The sequence below is a fragment of the Ursus arctos genome, unplaced genomic scaffold, assembly GCF_023065955.2.
Source record: "Ursus arctos isolate Adak ecotype North America unplaced genomic scaffold, UrsArc2.0 scaffold_1, whole genome shotgun sequence".
In the NCBI taxonomy this organism is placed as follows: domain Eukaryota; kingdom Metazoa; phylum Chordata; class Mammalia; order Carnivora; family Ursidae; genus Ursus; species Ursus arctos.
In genome coordinates, this window is record NW_026622763.1 from 109,340,616 (window position 1) to 109,362,695 (window position 22,080).

Sequence of the window (22,080 nt, forward strand, 5' to 3'; positions counted from 1 at the left end):
AAGCGAGCGTCCCTTTCCAAACCCCAGGCGCTAAGCAGTTAGCTCCAATCCGCCAAACACGACAGCCTCAGAACTAACACGGATCGAGATGATACCGCAATCGTGGGGACGTAAACGCAGAGGCGCAGTTGGGGGCTGAGGAGTCATCCACGGGACAAGGCCTCCGAGGACCCCAAGAGCTGCCTGCTGCCCCGCACGGTCCGAGGTGACTTCCGGCCACCGAGGTCTGCAGTGAGGACGTCGGATCAAGGCGAGTGTGCCCAGCCCGGCTCGTGCTCAGAAGCCCGCCTGCTGGTCCCCACACGTGGCGTCCTGCCCGCCGAGCTCACACCTGGGCACGGCCGCGCTGCTGCCCTGCTTCCCGGGCCCTTCTGCCTCCGTGGCCGTGTACGGGCTCCTGTGCTGGTACAGGCGGACGGCCACGGCGGCAACGCAGAGCAGGACGAAGATGGCCACAGCTACCACACCTGGAGAGGGGGCAAGGGAAACAGTCAGGCCGCAGCGGCGAGCTGTGCCCATCGCGCCCCGGCCCAGAGTCCCCGCTCACGGCCACACCGACCGTTTTGGCCGCAGGCCCCCACGGCGGACTGGGGACTCTCAGCTGCGGGGCTGTGGGTCAGGGGCACCGTGGCCTTCCCTGACCTTCTACACTCTGCTCTGTCTGGTCCCTGTGCCATCCCTTCAGGGTTCCACTTCATTTACTGCGTCCGGAAGGGAACGCGCTGTCTCCCGGACCCGATGCTCTGTCAGGACCAGACGGGCTCAAATCATTCTCAAAGTGGAGGACGCACCACGTCTTCACAAAGAGCTCAGCACCTTCTTCTGATGTTGTCATGAAGGAAACGGAATTGTGCACCTTGGCAAGAAGTTATTTTACAATACCTCGAGTCGGACCCAGGGATTTACAGCACGTGTGAGATCTGTACGTACACACACGTGTGGAGGGTCTGCCACTACATTTTTCATAGTAGTATATCGAATATGGGATTTATAGAATCCCAGGTATTTGAGATCTCCACTTGAAAATGTTCTGATGATTAACACCAAAGCCTGTGGTTCTCAACCTTCTGCATGTTAGACACATGTGATCAAATCTCCAGGTGGGAGAAATCAGTGATTTTAGGGAGCTTTTCAGTGCAAATATTTATGCAGATCCCAGAACACCGAGCTGTATCGAAGCCAGGCTCGCGCACGCTATCACACCCCGAGAACGAGGCGCAAATGCGAGCTGTAGGATATGAGCAACAAGAACAAGAGTGAGAACTCTTTCCTAGGCTTGCAGGGAGGGGTCTGGCGGGACTGTGGCCCAGTGAAGCCAGCGTCCCAGCAGAACCGCCTGGGGCAGGAGAGGCCACGCCAGGACTGCCAGAGTGTCCCCGAGGTGCTGGGCGGACACTACAGGACAGGTGTCAGATGCTTGGTAATGTTTGATTTTTATGTCAGCTTTGGGTATATGCTTTCACCTGAAAATGATGGTTCTAGCTCTTTAGCTAAGAAGTTGTGATTCAACATTAGTCTAGTGGCCTGATGTTTCCTTCATAGAAATAACCTGCAGTGATGTGTGCATTGGACGGTACCTAAACTCCCTTCATGAAGCTCCCCAAACTCACAGCAGACCAAGAATGGGGCCCCTGCTGTGTCTCCACGACCCCGAGCAGAGGCTGACTTGGACCCGCAGCCCGAAAACCCATTTCCTCAAACTTGCTGCATGCCCTCGGGGAACCAGGGCGCTGTTGGCAAGGTCAGACTTTTTCATTGTTAGACACGTTTACAGGGATTCCTTAATGGTCCCCTCGATGAAATCATCCATTACATAAACGGAGAGTCTCCAGAGGGGCTGGCTTTGGGAAGATGACATCAGAAAATTATCAGAAAAGGTCAGACTGCCCAGGGTTGAACTAAACAGCAGGTGCCTAGGACATAGAGTCTGGGTCCTCTGCTGGTGTAGACATTGCCCGGGTCCAGCCAGGGGGTGAGCCAGGAACGTACCTCCAATCAGTGTGGCATGTCCGCGGGTCCTGCCTGCCATGGGCTTCCCCTCTTCCACCGCTCCAGGACGTTCTGCAGGGAGAAAGGAGTGCTAGTCTGAGAGGAACTATCTTGTGAAAGTGGAATTTGCGTTGTTTTAACTTTAGAATCGTCAGTTTGCATTAAGAATGCTTTAACTGGATGGGACGCCTGGGTGGCTCCCTCAGTTAAGGGTTGAGCTCTTGATTTTGGCTCAGGTCATGGTCTCAGGGTCTCGGGATGGAGACCCCCCCCATGGGCTCTGTGCTCATCGGGGAGTCTGCTCGAGATTCCCTCTCCCTCTGCCCCTCCCCTGCTCACACAAGCTCTCTAAAATAATTAATTAATTAATAAAATAAAATAAAATAAAATAAAATAAAATAAAATAAAATAAAAAGAAGACTTGGTCAAGGGAGCTGCTGCTTGGGATTTCAGGAGCCCCCGCTGACTATAGGCCCACCGGACCCGGGGTCTTGCTGTGGCCAGGACAGGGCTCATGTCCACTGCCCACAAGGCGCGCACCTGCTCGCGCGTGCGTGTGCTCCCGGGCCGCGTCGCCTCCGGGTCCGGCCCCGCATTCCGACGAGGTCACAGGCCCCTGCACCGAGGCGCGCCCCGAGCGCCCGGGACGCAGCGCAGCCTTCAGCGGGGCCGCGCGCTCGAACTGCAGGGCGGAGAGGCAGCCGGAGAAGCCTCGAGCGCCAGCCTGCGCGGTGTCCTCATCCACGTGGCGGCCGGGCTCTGTGGGAGACAGCGCGGTTAGTGGGGCGCGGGCGCGGTTAATGGGGCGCGGGAAGCGAGCGCACGCAGTGGGCACGGTACGGGCAGGGACGCCGCCGGGTCTTTATTTAGCACGTGTAGTTCACGTTTCCAAGCAGTTTGCTCTTCCGTGAAGGTTCGCTGCTCCCCGCTGTTCCGCGCTCTTCATCTCTGGCTCCGTTCTGTTTACCGAGGACGCATGAGAGCGATCCTCTAGGGTCTTCCTCCTGCGCGCTGGCCTGCTCCGGCCACCCAGCAGGCGGTGATGCCAGCCTCCGTGTCTGCGTGGCCTCTCCACGAAGGTGGGGTCTGTACTGCACAACGTGTCTAGGCCACGCGGGGACCCCGACCCCAGGTGCGGTTTCCCTGCAGCGCAGGGAGGCGCTCTCCCGTGGGCAGATAGCGCGCGCTCACGTGCCTTCCCTGGCTCTTCCTCCGCGTGCACAGCCCGCCCTTCCATCAGCTCTGCGGGCTGGACCGTGTTTCTGCTGGAGCTCCAGCGTGAGCAGGGTCTCTGCCGTGCTCGGGGTCGCCCACGGACTCTGCAGCTATGGTCGCCTCGACTTCTTCTCCTGATCAGACCTGGTTCTAAGTGTGCGAAAGCGTCACCGGTGCTCTGTTTTGCAGGAACCGTGGGGGGTGTTCTGCCTTCTCTCTCCCTCTGTCAGAGCCCCTGGAGTGTGGGGTTGCATTTCGGGATGTGCCCCCTGGCTGTCAGTGCCGCAGTGGTCGTCGGGTGTGTCTGCTGCTGGATGCATCCCCCCGGACCCCTGCAGACAAGCCCAGCCCTTCAGGGTTCGGGGGCCCACAGCCAGGCCTTCTCTGGGCGACCCCAGGAGGCACTTCTGCCCCAGGGGCTTCTCCACGCTGCTCCAGGTTACCTCCAGCCCAGGAGGAGACGCCCACAGCTCATCCTGCCCTGCCTGCCAGCTTGCCAGGCCGACCTAGTGATAACTGTGCCACAAGAGACCCACACAGGCATCTCCCTGTTGATGCCCCGAGTTGCACCATGAACCTGTCTGCAGCTTTAACCTTTCTCCATCCTCCGGGGGTCTTCTGTGTGCCGTACCTGTCCTACATGCGTGGGTTCTTGGAAATGTGCACAGGAAGCTGCGTGTGCTCCCCCGAGAGACCAGGCTGACGACAGGTGCGGCGGGGAAGGGTCCCGGAGGGAGAAGAGGGGGCGGTGGGCACTGATCGCCTGCGAGAGTCCGCGAGAGTCAGGGCTGTGGCGTGGGCGGGGGGCTACCGGCATGTCCTCTGCTCTGTGATTTTCGGGAGAACTGGCTGCGTTATTTTAAGTGTTGCTATTGTCGAGTCTCCTCTCTCTTAGGAACAAACTCTAAATCCAATTCCTGAGGCAACATCAGATTTCTGAAATCTCAGGTTATAAAACTCCCGAGTCATTTAGACTTTTAGGTAGTTTTGCCTAATTATCAGTTCGTGTGCATCACGTGATCCACGAAAGCAACAGCTTCCGCTGTTTGGAAGAGCAAATCCTTCCAGAAAAGGTCTGGAAGGAAAACCAGGTACGGGCCCTGGAAGTCATGCAGAGAGCGCGCTCTGGGAGGAGTGTTTCTGGAGCGCGTGATGACAGAGGCGGGAGGCTTCTTGTACCCCTCAGCCAAAGCCCAGCCAACAAAAGACCGTGGGTGGTTCTGGTCACAGGCCTTAGAGCAGAAGGAAAACATCAGACACGAAAGACACGGCGACGCCCTTCCGCGTTAAGTTGGGAGACGGGCGGGATGTGTCTGTGCTGCCCTGGCCGCGGACCCTCAGGGGGTTTCTGGGCACGGGTCACATTCTCTTCTTGATCAAACCGTGTTCCCTTTGTCCAAGTTCTCCCAGCTGTGCACTGAGAATATTACACTCTTCTCTGTGTATGTTATACTTAACGGGGTCAAGAAACACAGCTGTCCTAACGGACCTACGGTTAAACGGAGACATCTGGAACCCATCAATTAGCTCGGAGCCATGAAACTCCAGGGATAGTAGGCACACTGTCTCACTTACAGTTTTGAGGACCTCTGGGTATCTATTATCTCAAATAGCTAGTTGCTTATATTATAGGATTTAGTATTTGGGAAGAATCTTAGAAATAATCTACCCATTTTTAGGTATTCTGTGAAAATTCAGATAATCCATGGAAGTAACTGTCCCTGCTGTGAGTGCTCATAACAGCCTCTGAGACACGTTTTCCCTGATTATCCATTTGACAGGTGAGTAACCAGAGCCCAGAGAAGGCAGGTAGCTGGCCCCACACAGCAGGTGGCAGAGCTCCGGCTTCCTGGACGCGGCTCCCATCAGGGATGGGGAGACCAGGAGAAGTCCCTGTGCCCAGGGCACACTCTCCGGTCCGTCCCGAACCGCTCCACACCCTTGCGTGTCCTGTCTGTGGTGTTTCTTCGGAAGGAGCTCACTGAGCTCAGTTGTCTGCAGGGTGCGAGGCAGGCTCCGGGCCGTCTTCCCATGGACGCCTTCCCATGAGGGGGCAGGGTCGACTTCGGCTCATGGTGCCACACTCCGCCTCGGGGCGCCCTGGGCTGGGAGCGAGACCGTCCTGTGCTGTGAGCGCCGTAGACCGCCTTTTCTCATTGCTTCAACCCCGCCAGCAGGAAGACCACCCTCCCTTCCGAAGAGCTTGCCCTTCGATTTTGCTCGTCTGTTTTACGGCCCATGTACCCGGCCCGGACGGCGTCCCGAAGGCTGACGTTCCTCAGCGTCACCTCCTTCACGCTCTGACTGGGGGAGAACGTTCTCAGAGCTTCCGCGCGTCGGACACAGACGCTTGATCGTAGAGCTGCGAAGTCTGAGCTCTGACGAGGTGACTTTTACAGGCTTCCGACTCTGACATGAGCATGTGGGATCTGAGAAAAGACGAGAGTGCGTACCACCAAGTGACCCCGTCAGAGACGTAAGACTAAGACACCTATTTTAACCGACGAGGACCCTGGACCATTCCGTCAGGAGCACCACAGCATGCACGCGGGTGACCCGGGTCATCGGATGGGGCCGCTGCCGCTAAAATGCACCCTGGAGACGCTCTCCCAGTGTTGGCGGAGGGAATGAGCAGAGCAGGAGACACTGGGCTCCGGAGAAACGCTGGTGTGTCCCCTCGGTGTTGGACGCGTTTCTGGGACGGAGCGCCTTGCGGCCGAGGCGGGAGCCAGTGTGACCAGGCCCCTCGCGTGCTGGCCACTCGGGACACAAAGCAGCAGTTTTCTCGGGCTCGCAGATGCTTTGGAAGTCTTATTTGGCTTCTGGCAAGACAAATCTTCAAACGAAACCATCAAGACGTGGAAAGCGTCATTAGACCTTGGTCAGAGTCCGTGCCCTTGGGCATATAGTTAATGAATTTTTATTTCAGATTTCATGAATCCCTGTTGCTTCAGCTGTAAACTCGACTGCTTGGCTTGGATTTTAACAGCACTTTTAGAGTCTGAATAATCCACTGATGGACTCGGAATTCGTGTAGAAGCAGCAATACGTTCCATTCCCCCCCGAAGTTCTTTACCCACGTGATCGAAGGGGATGTATTCTATACTTGCTTTCTTCACTGCGCCCCGTGTGGCGTGCGCCGTTTCCCTGGTTCGTCAGACAACATTTGGGCCTTTTTGTCACTAACTTCAGCGTTGCTTTTGAACATAAGGGGTATTTTTAAAAATATTCTCTCGTCAGAGTTTTTAAACAATGCTTCGTGTGTAATAACTTTGTTAGCTTATTTGCATATCCCTGCTTGGGCTTAGGCTGTGGAGTCTTTGAGGACAGGAATTTGTGTGTTTTGGACACGTCTGCCACAGCAGAGCCACTTGGTCAGTACGTGGTCCCTCAACGTCTGGTTGCTCAGCTCCCTGGAAGAAGACCGCCTCCTTCCCTCCAGACGTGGAAAGCAGCAAGTCAACAGAAACTCGGCCAGGCCTAGGGTCGCAGAACCTGGACATCTCTGGGATTATCAGCTGCTCACTTCATTCTGGCAAAACCAGTAACTACCCACAGGCCCAGGGGGAAGAGCTCAGTGGGGCACAGGGCCAGGCCTGGGTCACCTCCACCTCCAGCACACTGGGGGCCTGGGGTCCAGACGGACCCCACCTGGGGCTAGTGAGCAGCAGAGCCTGGGACAGTCCGTGGGCTTTTGATTAGAACTGAAGACATATTCTGTGGCACAGTTTTAAAAATGGAATAAAATGCATACTGCTACCAGGGAGAAAATGAAACTCCAGAAGTGCTGAAGCCAGTCTCCCCTCCGACGTCCATGGCGGACCGTGAAGGACAGGCATCACACACACCAGCAGCCGTGTGTCCCACCAACCTCACCAGTGTCTGAGCCCCAGTCCCAGCAGGTGCAGAGCTGAGCCTCACCTGCCCTGCCCCAACTCAGGGGTGGCTCCCGCCTCCCCTCCTCTCCCTCCCTCCGCTGCCAGTTGGGTCGTGGCCAGCATCTCGCCCCAGCAGCAGGGTCAGACCACAGACTCTGCAGTGCCATGTTTCATGGGAGTAAAGTCAGTCCTTGGACTATGGTGCCCACAAAGCCCAATGTGGTCTGTCCCCCTGACCTCTGTCCTGGAGCCCACCACTCGGTCACGTCCAGCACAGAGCTGTGGGGGACTCTCCCCTTCTTCAAATGTTTGTCCACTTCTCACATCCTCTACACAGAGTATGCGGCCCTCCACGCTTGTCCTGTACAGGCCCCGTGACCTGGGACCCTCCTGCTAGGGCGTAGTCACGCTGGGGCAGGGGTCTTTGATGCATGCTGACCAGCTGGCATGCTCGGAGGTCAGTCAGTGATCGTCAGGCTGTGGGTTTGGGATGAGAAACAATGACTGTGCTTTGTTGTTGCCGTGCTCTGTGGGAGCCCCATCCCTGTTCCCTAAGCGTGGACTGGAGCAAAGCTCGCCGTCAGGGCTCCACACGCCATCTGCTTTCCCGTTATGGGATCATCAGCATTCTAACCAAGCGTTCAGAATCACCATTTTAAATCAAATTGTCATTATAGATTTATCTTGAAAGTAAGTTTTATATGTGTGCATAAAATATGTGTGCATTTATGTAAAATTTGCCTTCTCATATAATGCAAGTTTAACTGAAAAATAATGTATATATATGTTATATTCAAACCAGGCTCTATGTATCTATCTGGCTCAGTTTGGACCGTCAATTAAACTTATACTGTATCAGTAGGACTTTCCACACGTTATTTTTCTTCTATTCAATAAAACAGCCTGTTAGAGCATTACAATCCATGACATTTTCCACGTTGACTGAAGAATGGGAATGCATCCTTTTAATGCCCAACATAGTGCTGGAAAACGTATTAACAGAGTTAAAAAGTTAGGTGTCATCCTTTTCAGTGACTTATACTTTTATCGTCTACCCACGTGTACGCTTCCTGCTCAGGACTTGAGCTTACATATTTGGAAAATGAGAAAGACTCAGGAATATAGATACAACAAAGGCAGAGATGAAAAGATCATTACCTTGGATAAAGTCTATCCCGTTAGTGCCAAAACAAGACGAGGGAAAGGAAACAACTCGAGAGCATTCTCCCACAGTAATACGTGAAAATCCATGGTGGTTACAATTTGTAACTAAAAAGCAAGCCCTTCTAAGTCTTACCCGCTTTCACTTGAATACCTAGAGACACGCGGGGACTGAACGCGTGCCCACCAAACCCGTAGGTGCCACTGCGCCGACGCTCAGGCTGTGGCCGCGGAGACTGGGCTGCATGAAACGCTGCTGCGGCGAGCGTGGGAACCAGGCAAGGCGCACCCACACACCACCGCCTGGCGCCATCACGAGCACACGGACCACAGACATGTGGCTCTTTGCAGACCCCCTTCACACGTCATCCCGGGTAGGGCTCTGGACCTGCGAACTCTGTCTGTTCGGACCAATATTCTTCTGTGAGGTCAGAGAGTCGCCGCAGTCCTTGTGCTAACGGCAAAACGAGGGACAGGAGTGTGTAGCTGTTCTCAATGGTGTTTACTTGCTCGTCTGTGGGAAGTGTGTTCTCGTGATTATGGGCAACCCAGATCTCAGCAGGGTTTCTGCCTCGGTGGGCATGCATGGTCTAATGAAAACAAAACAAGGAGCTTGTTTCTGTGTTAGTGGCATGACACCGAGACCCAGGGAAGGGGCACGGGGTGGGGAGCTCTGCGTCTACTTGCCTAAGATCTTGCCCAGCACCAGGGATTTGACGGCGTTGAATTCTGTGCCAGAGGACAGGCTCACTTGGCTCCGGGCTTCCTGGTCCACCTGCCCCATGAGAAGCAAACACCAACACATCTGTCAGTTGTCAGTGACATGGCAAGAAGCAAGGGGAGGCCATGGAGTGGAAACGATCCACAAGAAAAGGAACGTAGGGTTGCACCTGATGGAAAACCCCACGTTAAGAAGCTCGCCATCGACAGTGGAACACTAGTTCCTGAGCAATTTTTGTGGCGTCTCAGATCCCCGTTGCCCACATCCACCCCCTACCCCTGTATTCTGCACGGTCTTTATCACTTCCCCACACAAGATGAATGATGTGTATTTGGCAGAACCCACAAAAAGAGGCAAACGTCCAGCCCTTTTACACACCTCAACATAAACCCTCGAGTGAAGGCCAGAGTGGGTTATTCCATGTAAGAGCAAATACACTCATGTCTGTTTTCAAAAGTGCTGACGGTGTGTAATTTCACTTACTCTACAACGGCTCAAGTGTATTTTGTTAGTCATGCAAATTTTACTCATAATTGTATTTTCTGTAAGTCATATCCTTAATTGTCATAACATTTGCACTCTGTGGATTCCTACTGCAGCGTCATTCACAAATACTCCACCTGTAACTCGCCATGCTAACACAGTCCACATTTCATAGTAAGTCATTAATATAAATGGGGGAAAATTAAAATAGTTAAATTTTATACTGTATTTGGTAGGTTTCTGTTACTAAACAAATATAAATCCTGGAGTATGATTTCTTGTCTGTAGCACATGAGAAATTAACCCAGAGGAGGAAACTTTATATTATGTTTCATTATCAAGGGATTGCGGTGAGTGACACACAGCGGGCGTCAAATAGGAGGCTAATGACTGTTGGGCCGACAGCGCTCTTACCTCCACGGAGACCACTCCTTCCTCTCTGCTGATCTTCACCCGGTGAAGGTGCCCATCCGCCATGTTCTTGATGTTAAGGTTAAAGACGTCAGGATCCTGATGTAGGTCTAGCTTGTACCTAACCTGCAAACTCCCTAGAACGGAAAACATGACGTACTTAAGCAACAACGGGTTTTAAAAGCTGCCTTTCCATACTCCAGAGAAGTGATTATTATTCCGTTGCTTCTAGGAACAACATTTTGTGCTTTGAGTCTGTTGACAGTCCACGTGAAGCATCTGGCTGATCTCCGTTCTGATGACACCATGTTTAACGCAAGATAAAAGTGTTAATAAGAGTGCTTTCCCACAATTCTCAACTCTCTGAAAGGAAGCACCCAACTCTAACACATGCTAACGTCTGAATTCTGCTCCATTTTTGCAAAAAGAGCATTAAGGAATGCTGAAGCTTCTGTCTTCCTGGTCTGCTCTTCTTTGTTCTTATTTCCCAGACTCTGAGAGGTGAGTTACAAGAGAGTGTGGCTGGTCCTGGGAACTGCTGTGCCGCCAGGGGCTATTGGTGGCCTGAAGCTGTGGAAGATACTCCAGACGGTGAGGCTGACCATTGGGAAGTGAACTCGACCAAAGGCTCCCCTGGGGTTGATTCCCCTTGCTTTCTCATGGTGGGGAGTCCACTGTGCCCTTCCCAGGGCTCCCTCCCATGGGACAGTGAAATGCTCCTGCCATTCCGGTGGTCTGTAGCTTACGTCTGCACCACTCTCACTGGGGTCGTGTTAGAGGTGATTGGCAGCATTTGTTTATTTCTGTTTTTATATAAACACATATATTTGTTTATGCACAGACTGGAGGTTTTCTTTCTTTCTTTTAAAGATTCTATTTATTTGACAGAGAGAGAGAGAGTACAAGCAGGGGGAGCAGCAGGCGGAGGGAGAGAGAGTAGCAGGCTCCCCACTGATCAGGGAGCCCGACACGGGACTCGATCCCAGGACCCTGGGATCATGACCTGAGCCGAAGGCAGATGCTTAACTGACTGAGCCCCCCAGGTGTCCCAGCAGGTTTTATTTCTGAAATCTGCAGGCACAACCAGAGATGCAGAAGTGGAACACGGTGATAACCTCTCTGTAGGACAGGATCCCCATGGCTCAGCGTGAGCTGCTCCGCGAGGTGCGGCTTCACGCTTCTATGCATCTCACGCGGGCTGGACCAAAATCCTGCCAGCCAGAGAGTTTCCAAGTTTTCCCAGATGCTGAATTAGTGCCCTGACTTTCTGTTTGAAATGTCTACAGCTGTGTTTTCCTTCCCCACTGGAAGCGTTGTTGTTGGCCGATTGGGGGAAAAATTTACTTCAGAACCACGGACAGAGTAAAAACCAAGACTTCTCAGGCACGAGGACAGTCACTTTTGCATGACCTTACTGTGTTTGCACCCACCTGAATTCTTCTTCCCTTTGCTTAGAAGGAGGAGGAGATACTTTCCACATATAACTAGACACATTATACTTCCCAGTAAAAAGCTTCCAGTAATAATAACATGTCTGTGTACCTGAGATATGCAAATTCATCAAACATTTTCTAGAAGAATCTTAATATAATTACTGAAATGATACATTTGAAACAATATTTTTGTAGTCCTGGAAAACAAAGCAAAATAGAACAAACTGGCGTTTGCACAGTATGAAAGTTTTTCCTTGTTTCTAGTTCGAGAGGCTTGGACACTGAACACTCCACACGTACCGCGCTGGAGACACTCAAATGAGACTCACCGTTGTTGGCCAGGATGACAGAGAGGTATTCGTCATAGAAGGAGTCCACATAGAGCAGCAAGCTCGGGGTTTGCCGTGTTTGGAAGCTGAATGTGATCATCTCTCCAGCTAACGTCACGTCCCCATGAAATGAAGCAGCGTGGGGGCTGGAGTTCGTACTTAACGGATAAAATTCATGAAAATTGTAAGTCACCGAGGACCCAGCTCCAAAGAGTGCAGAAATCTCTGAAATGATAGGCACATTTTTACGTAAGAAAAGATTAAGGGCTAATTTTAGGTATACTTATGCACATTTGAAGTGTTTTACTTTCCAGGACATTGTCATAGATAAAAGAGCAGAGAATGAGGTAACAAGCACTCAGACATCCCAGAAATGAATAGCAGTTAGTTGTTGCAGCTTTAGGACAGCCCTCGGCAAGTCCGAGTGTTAGAACTACCTCTGCCCCCTCCTCAGTGGAACGTGGCCTGAATAGGTAGAGACACCCACTCGAGCTTGTTCCCTTCCTACATTTTCCTTGCTGTTAGTCTTTTGCTTTGCAGGTGGCAGTCTTGCCCAGCAATGATGAAGGATGGAAGTGGAAGTCCCCTTGCCCTCCAAAGACCACCAACAAGTGTCTGCTCATGTCAGTATTTTACTAGAGAAGCTAAGCTGTGTCTGTGGCCTCACCATGAATTTGAGAGAGGGAGGTGGTGCAGGGCCAGAAACTGTTCAAGATCTTCCCTAATAGGTTCATGAGAGTGTGTCGTCGGCCTTCTACATAAGATGGGGCCCTACATGTATGTGTACACATAGTTGGGGGCAGGGCATGGGTGGTTTGGCCGTTGTGAGTCCAGGCATCTCCATGGCTACAGCAGGTGCCCCCCCCCTCCCCGCCACTGGCATGGCCATTGCATCACCTCCTTGCAAACGCACTCCCAGACCAGCTCAGAGTTGTTTCCGCCTCCCTCTTGAGGTCAGCCTCTAAGGATAATGTTTGCCTGCAAGAGGACCTTCAGGTTGCAGTTAGTGGCTACGGATACAGAGTCATACTGAAGGGGAAAAATATCTTTTCAGTGGAGCTCAATGAGGTATAACTAGGGGCAATAAACACATCCACTTCAAATGTAAAATTTGCAGAGTTTTAGGAGATGAGCACAGCGATGAAGCAACATCCACAGTCCATATTCAGACCATTTCCAGTTTTCTTCTGCCCTTTGGGCTTCTTGGCACTCAGTTCCTCCCCTAGGCCCCATGCTCAGGCAACCACTGATTTGCTGCTGTTACTCTAAATTATTCTACAATTTCATAGAAATGGAATCATGCATTAAATTTTTGTTTTTTTACTTTTTTGCCTCAAGTTAATATTTGTTAAGTGTCAAGTTTTAAGTGTCGACCCATTTATGGATTCTCTATTCTTTTCACCATAACTTATTATTTTTAAAATACCTTGGAAATCTAAGGCCTTATGCATTTCCATATAAAATTTAGACTTAATTTGCAATTCTGCTGAAATTTTGGCTGGCATGCTGAATCCATAGATCAATTTGGGAATAAACGATATAGTAATAATAATGAGTGATCCAGTTCATCAACATGGTATATTCATCCATGTCTTTAGATGTTAATTTCTTTTAGTAATTTTCAGTGTAGAGATCTTACACTTATTTGGTCCATTTATCTGTAATATTTCATGTTTTTGGAGTCTATTGCAAATACAATTTTATTTTTAAATTTTTCCCAGTTGTTCATAACTAGTACATAAAAACTAAGTTGAAATTTGTATATTGACTTTGTATTCTGTGACCTAATGAAACTCCCTCATTAATGCTAGTAGGTTTTTGTGAACTCTCTATATTTTATATAGATAATTATATCCTCTATGATAAAGACAGTTTTTATTTTTTCTTTCTAATATGTACAATCTTTATGTCCTTTTCTTGTCTTATTACAATGGCTAAGACCTCAAGCATATTGAGAAGAAGTGATAGGATTAGAAATCTTTGCCTTCTTCAGTCTCAGAAGGAAAACATTCTGTCTTGCACCACTAAACATGTTAGTGATATGATGTTTCTTTGTTGGGTTGGGAAAGTTACCTTATATTCCTAAATTTCATAGTGAATTTTGTCAAATGTATTTTCTATATATATTGAAACACTTGTCTTTCTCTTTTATTCTGTTGATACAATGACATTCTTGAGATTTTTTAAAACTTAAATCAGCATTGCACCTTTTGGATTAATTCCACTTATTCATATATTTTTTCTATATTGTTTGATTTGACTTGCTAATATTTTATTAAGTGTTTTTATGTCAGTATTCATGAGTATATTTCTGTAGTTTTTTTTTGTTTGTTTGCTTTGTTTCTTGTAAATTCTTTGCTTGATTTTGGTATCAGACTATTAGTAGGTTCATGGATTGCACTGGAAAATATTCTCTCCTCCTTTCTGTCCTTCAACAGCCTGCATCAGACTGGAATTATCTTTTCTTGTAGAAATTACTAGCAAATACCTTCTGGCCCTGGAATTTTCATTGTGGGAAGATTTTTACTTAGCAATTCAACATCTGTGGTAGTTATAGGTTATTGAGATTTTATATCTCTTATGCTTTGGTTTGGTAATTTGTGTCTTTCAAGAAATGTGTCCATTTAATCTAAGTTGGGAAATTTATTGTCATAATGATATTCATAATATTCCATTGTTATTCCTTTAATTTTTGTAACATCTGCTTCGGTATCTTTTATTTTTGATATTTATAATTTGTGCCCTTTTTCCTTTTTTCTTGAGAATCTAGTTAGAAATTTATCAATTCGGGGGGCGCCTGGGTGGCACAGCGGTTAAAGCATCTGCCTTCGGCTCAGGGCGTGATCCCGGCGTTCCGGGATCGAGCCCCACGTCAGGCTCCTCCTCTATGAGCCTGCTTCTTCCTCTCCCACTCCCCCTACTTGTGTTCCCTCTCTCGCTGGCTGTCTCTATCTCTGTCAAATAAATAAATAAAAAATCTTTAAAAAAAAAAAAAAAAAAGAAATTTATCAATTCGGGGCGCCTGGGTGGCACAGCGGTTAAGCGTCTGCCTTCGGCTCAGGGCGTGATCCCGGCGTCCTGGGATCGAGCCCCACATCAGGCTCCTCTGCTGTGAGCCTGCCTCTTCCTCCCCCACTCCCCCTGCTTGTGTTCCCTCTCTCGCTGGCTGTCTCTATCTCTGTCAAATAAATAAATAAAATCTTTTAAAAAAAAAGAAATTTATCAATTCATTGATCTCTTCTATGAATCAGCTTTTAGCTGCACTGATGTAGTTATACAATGATAGTTACTTCAGTCATGATTGCATTGATTTTTTTGTCTATTTTTATTTCATTAGTTTCTGCTTTGTCTTTATTATTTCTTCCACTTTCTTTGGATTTCGTTTTGTTCTTTCTTTAAATTCTTAAATTGGAAACTTATATAATTGATATTATACCTGTATTGTTTTCTAATAAAATAATTTAAAGTCATAAATTTCTGCTTAAGTAATACTTTGTTGTAAACTCAAATTTTAACATGGTATATTTTTCTTTTTAATTAAAAAATTTTTTAGTTTCATTGATGAGTCCTTCTCTGACTCAAAGATTGTTTACAACTGAAGTATTTAATTGTTGATATTGTCATAGAAGATTTTGAGACTCCAGAATTTTTTCATTTTTTTCTCTCTGTTCTTCCAATTGAGTGATTTTTATTGTCTTATTGTCAAGTTCACAGATTCCTTCAGGTTCCTTCCTCTGTTGAGCTCATCTGGTTATAATTATTTTTTAAAATTTCAGTAATTATATTTTTCTGCTCGAATATTCTTATCAATTTTTTATATGATTTTTATTGACCTGTTGAAGTTGCATGCATTTCTGTTTATTTGTTGATGGCCTATTTTCTTTGTTTCTCTGAATTTTATTCCCTTTGATGAATAAGTTATAATCACGACTCCATGTCTCCGTCTGCTGAAACAAAAGGGAAAAAAGGCCCTACTCAGAGTCAAATCTTATTAACTACATTTTTTCCCCTGAGTATGCAACATAATTTTTTGATCTTTTTTTTAACACGTTCAGTACTTTTTGAAAACTCGGCAATGTAGACCGACTCATTGTAAATGTTCTTCATTGGTTCTTGTTGTTTCTGTTTTTCTGTGGTTGCTGCTGTTTGCTGTTTGCCCCAGTGGGCGGACAGCATGCCTGCACCCCCACTTCAGTCCTGTGCCCCAGGCATCGTCCCTCGCATCTCTGCCGTTGTGCTGCCTCTGGAGGTTTTCCCGAGTCTGCACACTTGGACTCCACCAAGGGTTTGGGCAGAGACCACGGGCACATCTGGGGGCTCATCCACTCCGGTCTCCTTGCGTCCAGTCCTCGGGCTCTGGGAGCAGCGTCTGTGAGGCCCCTTGACTCTGTCAACGTGACTACAAGTGCCCTGTTGGATTTTACCTGTGAAGGTGAAACGTGTCCTGGCATGGGGACAGTGATTGCCATCACACACTTACCCTCAGATATCACTGCTGTGACGGTGCTCTGACCATTCTAAGCAGCTCACTCTTTCGAAAATCAAGAACTGACCCAGTCTGGCTCCCAAGTTTGTACTCTAAAACCCAGTGGCTTTTAAGGTCAAAAGGCAACAGCTGAAACATTCCCGAACGGAGGCGTTGGAATTTATTGTGGTGATAATGGATTTTATTTAGATTCTGTGAGTATCTAGGAAAGTATAAACCTCATAAGTACATTCCAAGAATTATGTCCGTGCTACAATTAGCTCTGTCATTTCAACGAATGGCTTGTGACCTCTCAGAATGAGACTAAAAAGATTCTGTCATTTTCACTGTAACAAGAGGCCATCAATAAACCTCAGAGCAAAATGTTTAAGTGGCTCTATTTCAGGCATCTTAATATAAAGGGGAAATGTATTTATTATGCCAATAAAATACATTTTTGGAGGAAAGTTCTTCCTGTACAACTTGAAGCCATTACTTTAAATAATAATATTGAAATAAGCAGGGCCACACAGGACAGACTTCTAATAACGTATTATCTTCGAGCAGAGGCATGAGGCAGAAGGAGTTAAGGTGCACAGACAGCGTTTCAAGAAAATCACAGAATTTATGTTAGATTTCATAGCCGTCAGCCCTGGCTTTTCAAGAGTAGACTCACATTTCTTTCCAATAAAATGACATTAGCTGCAAAAGACTGATTTACAGAAGGAATTTAGGAACTGAAATACATTCATCGAACAGCAACGCCGAAGAGGTTTTGTTCCGGATTTGCACACCCCAGGCCAGCCCGCTCCCCAGCAGCACCCACGCTCACACTCACCCTGTGTGCAGAAGGGCCCCGAGAAAGCGGAGAGCTCGCAGTCGCAGGAGAACCCGCGGGGCCTCTCCCGGCAGCGCCCTCCGTTGTGGCACAGCCGCTTGTAGGTGCTGCAGTGCCCCCGACAGCCGGGCTCCACCCCCGGGGTGACCTGTGCCCTCTCCTCCAGGTCCAGGGTCTTCCCGTTCAGCTGCAAGGACCGGATGCACCCCAGGAAGCCCCTCTGTCTGGTGGCCGTGCCTCCTGAAACAGAAGCACAGGACGGGGTCCAGGCCCCTGCAGGTGGCGCCTCGGGGGAAGAGGGAAAAGTCGTGACTTCCCGAAAACCCTTATGGACAAATACAATTTTCAAAATGTAAATTTTGACACAGTTGGGAGATACTCAAGAACACTGAAAAAACTTTGTTTTTAAAACTTGACTTTGCTTAATGTTTATTCTAAACAGATTCCTTGTTAGTTAACAGGAATTTATTTTTAAGTTAATCTTATTAGAATTAAGAATGAGACTTACTTCAGAAGGGGGAATGAAGCATGAGAGACTGTGGACTCTGAGAAACAAACCGAGGGCTTCAGAGGGGAGGGGTTGGGGGAATGGGATACGCTGGTGATGGGTAGTAAGGAGGGCACGTATTGCATGGTGCACTGGGTGTTATACGCACCTAATGAATCATCGAGCCTTACATCAGAAACCAGGGATGTACTGTATGGTGACTAACATAATATAATAAAAAATATTATTATAAGAAAAAAAATTTTAAAAGAAAAATGGAATAGGGAAGGGAAGCAGTGAGAATTAAGTGAAATTTATATATATATTATATATGGAATATTATTCAGCTGTAAAATAGAACAGAATCTTGCCATTTGCAGCGACATGGATAAAGCTAGAGAGTATTGTGCTAAGTGAAATCAGTCAGTCAGAGAAAGACAAATACGATTTCACTCATATGCAGAATTTAAGAAACAAAACAAAGGGAAAAATAAGAGAGAGAGAAACCAAGAAACAGACTCTTAAGTATATGGAACGCACTGACGGTCACCAGAGGAGAGGTGGGTGGGGGATGGGTGGAACAGGTGGTGGGGAATAAGGGGGACACTTGTGATGAGCACCGGGTGATGTGTGGAAGTGTCGAATCACTATATTGTACACCTGAAACTAACATGACACTATATGCTAACTAACTGGAATTTAAAAACTAAAAAAAAAAAAAAAGAATGAGACTTAATAAAACATCAATATTATTGTAATAATGATAGTGTAATGTGGTGGACATTGATATGATTAGCTAAAATGGAAGAATTTTTTAAAAGATTTTTATGTATTTGAGAGAGACGGAACACAAGCAGGGGGAGCGGGAGAGGAAGAAGCAGGCTTCCTGCTGAGCAGGGAGCCCGACGCGGGGCTCGATCCCAGGACCTCAGGATCACGACCCGAGCCGAAGGCAGACATTTACCAACTGAGCCACCCAGGTTCCCCAAGAATTTTTTACCATAAAAACACCAGATGTCCATTTATGGCGATAGTGGAATAATGGGAACTGGATTTGCTCTCCCACCTTGACAATAGCTCAGAATACCAGAACAACGTGAAACAATAGTTCTGAAAGCACTGGGCATTTGGACACAAACGGCGGTCACCCCCGGGCGTGAGAAAACAGCCAGCCAAGCTCTCCCATCACCCCAGCTTTCTGTCCGGGGAGTTTCCAGGCCACATCGCAGGGGCCCGTGTCTCTCGGCTCCCCAGATGAGCTCTGCAGGTCTGCGGAGGGCCCCCCTGAGCAATGAGCTCAGCACTGGCCAACACCTTCTGTGAGGAAACACCAGAGGCCAGGGAGGGGGTGACTCAGAAGCCTGGAGGGTGTCCCACAGGACTGAGGTTAGCGCTAGGCTTGGGGTTAGGGCTAGGGCCGAGCTCCAGGGCTCCCGCAGGGTGGGAGATACTGTCTGCTCCTAATAGTCACCAGCAAGCCACCAAATTCAGGAGGCATCTCAGGCAGAAGTTAAAAATTTCTTGCCTCAGTAATGAGAAAAAATTAATCCCAGATTAACTCCAGTCCTAAAAAAAATCTTAAAAGCAAGACCACCAAAAACAATCAAACTTTTTCCATGTACATGAATCTTGTTCCAGACCAAAGCTGAAGAACACGTAAAGGGTTACAAAATGTCCAGTGTCCAACAAGGGGAAAGGCACATGGCCCAGCATCCAGCTTAAAGAAATGGCAGACGTACAAAGAGGCGGGACTTAGTGAGCAATCGTGAGAAGAAAACCTCATCAAGGGGAAGTCATCCAGATACGATACAGATGACAGGGTTTGCAGACGAGGGTACTAACACAATTATTATGACTGCACTCTAGCTCTGTTCTAGGTCAACAAACTAGAGAAACTTTTTTTTTTTTTTGCAAAAAATGGAATATATTAGGCTCCTGGGTGGCTCATTCGGTGAAGCGTCTGCCTTCAGCTCAGGTCATGATCTCAGGGTCCTGGGATCGAGCCCCACATCTGGATCCTTGCTCAGCGGGGAGCCTGCTTCTCCTTCTCCCTCTGCCTCTTCCCCTGCTTGTGCTCTCTCTCTGTGTGTGTCAAATAAATAAGTAAATAAATACATAAAATCTTTTAAAAAATGGAATATATTAAAAAAACTCAAATCGAACTCAAATTGCTGAGTAAGCTTCAATTTGAGAAGAAAATTACATTAAATGGGATTAATGGCAGATTAAGTTTGGCAGAAGATTCCACTCTAATTTCTCAAAATTTTTTCATTTCCCTTTTGATTTCTTCTTTGAATGATTGGTTGCTAAAGCGTATGTTGTTTAGTTTACACATATTTGTGTATTTTCCAATGTTTGTCCCCTCAGCAAAATATTAGCCAACTGAATTCAAGAGCACCTGAGGAGGACCACTCGTCAGGATCAGGGATGGGTCACCATCCACACGTCAGTCAACGTGGCAAACCCCCGATAGCATGAAGGATACAGACTACACGATTACCTCAACAGATGTGGAAAAAGTATTTGACAGAACGGAATACCTATTCATGATAAAACTCTCAACAAGTTGTACAGAAGAAATTGCCTCAGCATAATAAAAGGTACCCAGGGCTAGCCTACAGGTGACATCACGTTCGGTGAAGAGAAGTCGACAGCTTTTCCTCTGAGATGAGAACCCACCCTCGCCACTTCAACTCGGCAGAGAGCTCGCGACCCAGACGGAACGGTGGGTGAGATAAGAGATCAAACGCATCCCAATAGGAAACGAGGAAGTACATTTGTCTCTGTTTGCAGATGACATGATTTTATATACAAAACCCCAAGGATTCCACCAAAAAACTTAGAACTAATAAATGAATTCAGTAAACTTGTAGGATAAAAAAATCAACATTTAAAAATTGGTGTGTTTCTATATTTTAGCAGAGAACTATAGAGGAAAATGGAGAAAACAGTCCCATTTACAATAGCATCAAAAATAATGAGATTCTTAGGAACGAATTTAACTGAGGAAGCAAAAGGTCTATATACTGACAACTATAAAAGACGATTTATGAAAGAAACTGAAGGTGACACAGTTAAATGGGATGAGAGTCCATGTTCATGGATTGGGAGAATTACTGTCAAAATGTCTATACTACCCAAAGCAGTCTACAGATTACATGCAATCTTGACCAGAATCCCAAAGGCATTCTCACAAAGACGGAATAAAAAAATCCTAAAATTCATATATACCACAAAAGAATCCAAATCGCAAAAGCAGATCTTTAGCAAGAAGAACAAAACTGGAAGGATCATACCTTCTGATTTCAAGTTACGTGACAAAGCCAAAGTAATCAGAGCAGTATGGTATTGGCATAAAGAGAAGTCAAATGACTAATGGAGCAGAACAGAGAGCCCAGAATTAAACTCACACAAATCATACATGCTCAAATAATCTTTAGCAAGGGCACCAACAATACAAAATGAGGAAAGGATAATCTCTTTAATAAATGGCGCTGGGAAACTGGATATCACATGCAAAAAAGAGGTAATTGGATTCTTATCTTACACCATAAACAAAAATGAACTCAAAATGGATTGAAAGACTTAAATGTAAGATCTGAAACTATAAAATACCTACAAAAAAAATAGGTAAAAAAATCCTTGACATTTGTCTTGGCTATGATTTTTTGTAGGATACCAAAACACAAACATCAAAAGAAAAACAAACTAAAAAGCTTCTGCTTAGCAAAAGAAACAATCAACAAAATGAGAAAGTAACCTACAGAAAGGGAGCAAATATTTGTAAAACATACATGGTAAAGCGTTAATATCCAAAATATATAAGGAGCTCCTACAACTTAATAGCATAATACCAAATCCCCTGAGTATACGACGGGCAAAGGCTCTGCATAGACATGTCTCCAAAGAAGGCACACAGACAGCCAACACATAAACGAAAAAGTGCTCAACATCACTAATTATCAGGGACGTGCCAAGCAAAACCACAATGGTAAATCACCTCACCCCTGTTAGGATCGGTATTACTGAAAAGACAAGAGATACCAGATGGTGGGGATGTGGAGAAAGGGGAACCCTCTCGCATTGTTGGTAGGAATGCAAACTGGTGCAGCCACTCTGGAAAACAGTGTGGAGTTTCCTCAGAAAGTTATATATAGAATTACCATATGATCCATTAATTACTCTTCTGGGCATATATCCAAAAGAACTGAAGTTGGTATCTTAAAGAGATATCTGCAGCATTATTTACAGCAGCCAAATTAGGAGAACAACTGAAATGTCCATCAACAAATGAATATCTCACACTATGTATGAAAATGCAGTTTATTATTCAACCTCAAAAAAGAAGGAAATCCTGTCACTTGCTACAGCAGGGGTATGAGATAAAAATGAGATAAAAATGAGAGAAACAAATCTCATTCATCTGTGGAATCTAAAACCATCAAACTCCTGGAACCAGAGTATAGACTGGCGGCCATCAGAGCCTGGGTGGGGGTGGGGAGGAGGAGAGTCACTGGTTGAGGGGCACGAGGTTCCAGATATGAGAGGTAGATAGGTTCTAGGGGTCTAGAGCTCACAACACTGTTTTGTGCCCTTAACATTCCTAAGAGGTTAGATCTTATGGTAAGTGTTGCCATAAAATTAATAATAATAAAAAGGGCAGGAGGAAA

General features: G+C 47.1%; 1 protein-coding gene across 1 annotated transcript in view; it reads right to left on the reverse strand.

The window, feature by feature from the left end:
- Positions 1 to 276: 276 nt before the first annotated feature.
- The window catches only part of LOC113249241 (contactin-associated protein-like 4), a 133,512-nt gene continuing 111,708 nt past the window's right edge, over positions 277 to 22,080 (reverse strand). Inside the window, exons 18-24 of the mRNA XM_026490758.4 lie at positions 16,924 to 17,163; positions 11,621 to 11,845; positions 9,862 to 9,995; positions 8,931 to 9,018; positions 2,530 to 2,748; positions 1,990 to 2,061; positions 277 to 467 (exon numbers count right to left, since the gene is read on the reverse strand). Of these exons, the coding sequence (XP_026346543.4) occupies positions 277 to 467; positions 1,990 to 2,061; positions 2,530 to 2,748; positions 8,931 to 9,018; positions 9,862 to 9,995; positions 11,621 to 11,845; positions 16,924 to 17,163 (1,169 nt within the window). The remainder of the gene's footprint in view (positions 468 to 1,989; positions 2,062 to 2,529; positions 2,749 to 8,930; positions 9,019 to 9,861; positions 9,996 to 11,620; positions 11,846 to 16,923; positions 17,164 to 22,080) is intronic.